The following is a 6,225-nucleotide window of genomic DNA, read 5'->3' as shown; positions in this document are numbered from 1 at the left end:
AATATTTCCTTTAATATATAAACAAAACAGTTCAGTATGTTTTTTATATATTTATGTTATCCAGCTACAATTTATTGATTTTCAAAATACACGTACAATATTTAATTTCAACCATATTTAACAGAAGAAACCAAAGATCTCTCACTTCCAGAACTTCAACGTTTGGTACTGATACAGCAGATCAAACTGATCAAAATTCAAATTAAAAAGGAAACGTTACAGTTGGAACTTGGAAGTACTTAAACTCCCTAAGAACTCTATTGGAAGTGACATGATTATGGGTGACAACATTGATGGCACTATGACGGCTTCTTTGGAAATAAATACATTGTTTTATAAACATTGTTAAAGTCTCCCAACTTCTATTTCCTACCCCATATCCAAGATTTGTAATAAATAAAAAAATATTAAAAAAAAACATAAAAAAACTTAAATTTTTGTTCATAGAAGCAAGCACTGTATGGGGGACTTTACAAGTGCACATGCTTCTACTCCAGTAAATGTACTGGTAAATGTACTGCTTGGACTTATCTACATCTAACTCACGCCTGACAGAGTACGTTTTTCTGTTCCGTACATGCATAAACATAGCCACGATGACTGATAACCCTTTTTTGGCCACCGTCACCAGAATGCTAGCCTGCCTACCCCTAGCTTAAAAATCTTTAAGAATATACTAGCCCTGGCTAGTAAAAACTAACGTTTATTCACCTACAAAGGTTAGAATATTCTAGTCATTTGATGATCTTAGAATTTACTAGGGGTAGTATATTCTGACTACTTTTATTCACCTAAAACTTAGAATATACTTGAAATCAGCTTAGTTTAAGCAAATACTAGTTTTTATTCACACCACCCCATAGACCTGACTGAAGCGAGCAGCTGATGCCATTCCCACAATGCAACATTCTCCTCAATTATAAGCTATGCCCCAAAATCAGAATTATAAGGTATGACCATAGATTAAACATACTCCCTTAGTAGATTTCCCATCCTTATGGAACAGCTGAAGCCAATTTTATTGTTAGTTCTGTCCGTTTTTCTGTAGAGGTCGTGTTTTGTTTACAATTTGTTTCCCGTTATTACAGCCATTTAAAACCTCGTTTAACCAAATAATACGATCTAATCATAAACAATAACTTGTCCCCTAGTTATATAACCAAACAGTAAAGCACAAATCAAGAAATTAACCCTAAAATAATAGAAACAAAGTTTCGTCGACACTAGCACCCAGTGTCACCGTACATGAACTAGACACGAAAAACGTGCTTCAAAATTTACAATGGGATGAGAAGTCTACTTGTGTTGGTTAGTCTATGGTATGACTCAAAATCAGGATTATAAGCTATAGAACAGATTCGGAATTATAAGCTGTGCCACTATTTGACCATTATAAGTTGTGACACTGAAAATGTTTCATACCTTATAACGTTTTAGAGAAATTGTGGCATAGCTTATAATTTTTCGTGAAAGTGTGGCATAGCTTATAACTGATTATAAGCTATGCCACATTTTCAACATTATAAGCTATGGAACAAATTCATGATTATAAGCTATGACATTATAAGCTATGAGACCCCACGCGTGATCTAAGTGTTATAAATAATGTTCTCTATGTTTTCAGTCAATAAAACTGTCATATTATACAGCTGTTATGAAAACAGCTGGAGCTGCGACTGCGCTTAGCCGGTTATTCTTGGATTTAATTGGCTGAGATTTCTTTCACCTGACCAATAACAACAAAGGCCTTAAACAAGAGAGCAGTCGGTTGTCAGTTGCCAAACTGTTTCAATATGGTGGATCAGCTGGTAGGAATTATTGAACTACAAGTTAATTAATTTGAAAATTAGCCATGATTGTTAGAAAATGGGTTCTATTGCTTCAGTATTACAGTGGCACTGTGAGAAGTGCACTTTAATTAACCCAACCGAACAAATTAAGTGCATAAGATGTGGAACTGTGCGAGAATTCAAACCACCTAGAAAACCTGGACTTAGGGGTAGAAGTGCTAGTTTCAATGAACGTCCCCTGAAATATTCTACATTCACTGTTTCATCAATCAAGAGGGATGAATCAAGAAGTGAGCTGAGTAGTTCGAATCAAACTTCCAACCCTGAGAAAGAACCAGTTGACAATTGCTTAGCACAAAGGTATGTTAGCTAACCTCTCACATAGGCCTAGTCAATTGATTTTTAATTTTCTCAATTATTTATCTTCTCTCTTTTTCAAGCGTTAAACAGGGAATATCTCTAAAATTAATGAAGCGTGTCCAACAGTCGGTACTTAACGACCTCTGTTCATGCTTCAGGATAACATTTTAAGTTATTAATTCAATTCAATGGCTGTCAGGCATGCAATATATTTTTCGGTTTTCATTGGCCAAACTTACTCTTGTTGTCTGCTAGATTATTAATAATAGAGAAAAGAATAGGTTTGAGTTACTTAGTTTAGTAACTTAGCCAACAAAAATTTACTACTTGATAGGCAGGCAAGATTGTTAATTAGGCTAGCCTAATATTTAAAGATGGTAATTAGGCCTAGCCTAATTTTTTCTATTGGCGGTATTTCTTTGACAATCAGGCCTAGGCCCTGGGCCTAAATTAATTAATCGGTTTCTCCACCCAGTTTTTAATTTTAAAAATCCTCCATTTGTTATGCCAAGTACCAACTCTGCATAGCCTTCACAGTTGATTTTAATTCCCAGAGAAAGGTTGGGTGGTAACTTGGTCATAAACATAGCCTAAGTAGGCCTAAGTTTAGCCTATTTTTTACATTACGGACACATGGAATTTCGCCTTAACAATGTTAGCCTATGAGGTTGTGCAGTATTGCATCTAGATCACGACTTTAATGCTTTTCCGTCGCTCCTAATGAAAAATGTGTATTACTTTTTTGTACTAACTTAAGTTAGGCTAAGTAACTTACTTAGTTTTCATGTTTAGCCTGAATTTTCAAAGTTTGACAAATTTATGACAGGTAGAACACTAGGCCCATGAAGTGCTCTAGTGGTTAAGGACATAGGCCTAACCAATTTAAAAAAAACCCAAGGCTGTTCCAATCGAAAATTGGCTACCTACTCATTTCTTAAATTTAAAACTAAACAACACATTTTCCTATAAATATTTTTCCAATAACAAATTTGATAGCCTATGCCTATTTTCGATTTACATAGGCTAGGCCTAGGCTATCTATCTAACTTATCTGTTACAAAAAATACTATTATAGGCTAGGCCGCTCTTATTACCAAAAGGTTTAACACGTTCACTGCGGGCGTATCCGATCGGATAAGGGCTGAGCGGTGTTCAGGTGCTGCCGTAACCGATCGGATACGCTCGGCAATTCAATTCAATTCAAATTCTCTATATTCATTCACAGTACAAGTTTTTATACAATGAATAGCGTCAAATAAATTTGCCTTTCGTATATCTTCAATTTTGCTCTAGCGTGGGTCGAAGGCAGACCTATAAGCTACCACGTTAGCGGACTTGCTTTTGGTTGTGGTGTAGATTGGTAGTAAAATTTCCCAATAAAATCCGTGTCTGGCAAACTTAAAAATCAACTTGGTGTCCCGTCTCTCTCCCTCCAATTGGCAATACAATGGGACCGGCTACGTTACAAGCAGTGCCTGCTATATTTGGGTGTTTAGCGAACTACGTTGACTCTTGTCATAAAGCAGGTATATCACCACACTTTATTTTCTATTCGTCATACCAAAATATGAAAGCCAATCAAAGGCAATGAAGAAATCACCTGGCAATCGGGTTTGTTTGACGCTGCGGGCTGCGCCACACTGGGGCTGCGCCTGCCATTTGATGGGTCGCAGCGAACGTGCTAAGTGGTAATGGTACAATCTTCTTCATTATCCCCTTGTAGCTTGTATCAATGCACGTTGCCAGGGAAGTGACTAGGCCGCCAATTTTCATCCATGTTAGTCTAGGTACCTATTGAGTACGAATTATAAGTTAAAATGAGGTACAGCATTGTGTTATTAGCGATGTTGCAAAATGCGAGAAATGTGGGCAGGAATAATTGCTCAACCACAAAATGCAATTTTTCTGGTGCAACCGTGTGGACATTCTTCTGAGAAACGGAAGCCTATGAGGTGTTTATTAAATATAGGCTAGGTGCCTCCACACAAATTTTTGATTTTGATATTTTTGAAATTTTATTGTTTTTTTGTTTTTTTTAGCTCTTGAATCCAAATATAGCCTACCATATTTTTTTAACGTGAATGAATATTACTTACCGTACCCGGTAGGTGATAACTTATCCCTGTTCAATTCAAAAAGACTATAGGTAGGTACATTTTTTAAAGGCTTGTCCAGTAGTAAGCCTGATGGTGTCACTTTACTCTGCTGCTTGGTAAAATAAAGGCGAGATAAAGGCGGTCGAAGAGATAATGAGAGGAAGATAAGGCTATGAATTTCGTTGATTAGTCTATTTATTGTCATTCTTTAAGTCAATAATGTTTCTTTTGAAGGGAGTTTTTTTTTTTTTTTTCATGGGGATATAAATGGACTGGCAGGCAAATGAAATGTAACAAGGCATGTGGGTTGAAGGATTGTTTTTTAATGAGAAATCAAGGTTGTATTACTTAGGTGTTAACAAGATACAGGTTAGATAATGAGGAAGGTCAAGTTTAGGTCTATAATTGAACCGAGTTGTTTGTTACCTCCAGAATGCTTTCGTACAATTAGCAAGGGGTAAGGCACTGCAAGTACTATTTCAAAAATGTAAGCACTGCCTTATTTTGTTGCCTTCGTTCTTTAGGTAAAGGTTTATATTCAGATACACCCTGTGTAAATTTTACTAGTTTGTGTGGTACCGTACCTTTAGAGGGTCTTTTGCATAATACCTTAAATTCCAACACCCCCAATACAAGAAATTAAACGGTGGAGGAAAGGCCTCCTGCCGCGAATCCGCTGTGTGCCGTCAGCGTGTCACCGTTCGGCCTGACTGTGATACAAGTGTAAATATTTTATGTAAATAGACAGTAGAAATTTGTAGTATTCTAAGTGTTAAATAGAATATATGAAGATAGAATACCCCCGAAGATGTCACACAAGCTGTCAAAATGTGTCACATAGGGTGACTTTAGCTCTAGAAATCACTATGTAAAGCTTGTTGTAAAATGGTGTTTGCCGTCAAAATAAATAAATAAATAGAACGAAGGTGAAAAAATAATATTTAGTAGAATTAGTGACTTTTAAAATTTATTTTTTATCAGGGACTCTTTGTGGACGGTACCCACTGTTTAAGCCTAGCTATTTTCAGTCTAATCAAAAGATTTTATTAAAAAATTATCAACACTTAAATATGGTTTTACATTACAATGTACCTACATCTAAAGTAAAAATTTTTAGGCTATATTAAAGTACCCCTGCTATTAGCAAACTTGCAGACTAAGGAAATTTTCATTTGTGTGAAAAGATTTTTACTAAATGAAGCTGGGGTCAGTTTCATTTTGGAAGAAAAAATATTCTTGGATGATAAAAAACTCTTCAGCAGCTGTTTAAAATTATCCAAGATGGCCGCTAGCCTCCAAGGAATCTTAAGCTGGATCAGCTGTTAAACAATAGTTTAATAATTTGTCCAGTGTTTTCCCTCAACAATTCAGTTCAGACTTTGTACTTAACTAAACAGAGATTGTGAATATCATAAAATGAGTCAATCATTGATGAAAGACGTAACATCTGTGACTTATCTACAACTGTTACCATCTGACTCAAGCGACTTTTGACTTTGTATTACTATCATCACCATGTGTTAAGAGTAATTAATCATTCTGGTTTTTCTAGTGTATTTTGTTCACTTCTTCTATTTACATCTAATTGCAAGTATACATGAATTCTTAATAAATATTCCAGGCTATGAAACAGGTGATCTTAGCCATTAACAAATCCATACAATTTTAATACGGTACAGAATCGGGAAGGGTGGCAACCATGCCTCTAGGCTGTTTGTGTACATGTTCAATTTTTGTGATTAATTAATAAAAAAAAATAATTAACCTGTAAAATGGGTTGGTCAGCCAACAGTAGATTTTATTCTTAAAATACTTTGTAGTGTGTGATTTAATTATGGATTCAAGGAAGTTATATATTTTGAGTGACAAAACTATGTGGCTTAGAGTTTTACCTAAACAATGGAATTCTATTGATGCATGGTTATTATTTCTTACCAGAAATATAGCCTACCTATGATTATGAGAATTGTTTCTAAATT

The 6,225-nt window shown here is 35.4% G+C and overlaps 1 protein-coding gene across 2 annotated transcripts in view; it reads left to right on the top strand.

The window, feature by feature from the left end:
* Nucleotides 1-1,783: 1,783 nt before the first annotated feature.
* LOC128987411 (calpain-D-like) overlaps nt 1,784-6,225 on the top strand; it is a 29,305-nt gene continuing 24,863 nt past the window's right edge. For both annotated transcript variants that reach the window (XM_054408244.1, XM_054408243.1), the window contains exon 1: nt 1,784-2,150. In XM_054408244.1, coding sequence (XP_054264219.1) covers nt 1,867-2,150 — 284 coding nt within the window. In that variant the 5' untranslated portion in view covers nt 1,784-1,866. The remainder of the gene's footprint in view (nt 2,151-6,225) is intronic.

Source organism: Macrosteles quadrilineatus, unplaced genomic scaffold, assembly GCF_028750875.1.
Source record: "Macrosteles quadrilineatus isolate MER2022 unplaced genomic scaffold, UCM_ALF_1.0 Scaffold_2__2_contigs__length_208266976, whole genome shotgun sequence".
Lineage (NCBI taxonomy): Eukaryota > Metazoa > Arthropoda > Insecta > Hemiptera > Cicadellidae > Macrosteles > Macrosteles quadrilineatus.
The sequence above is the reverse complement of the archived record's forward strand: the minus strand, read 5'-3'. Positions and strand labels throughout refer to the sequence as shown.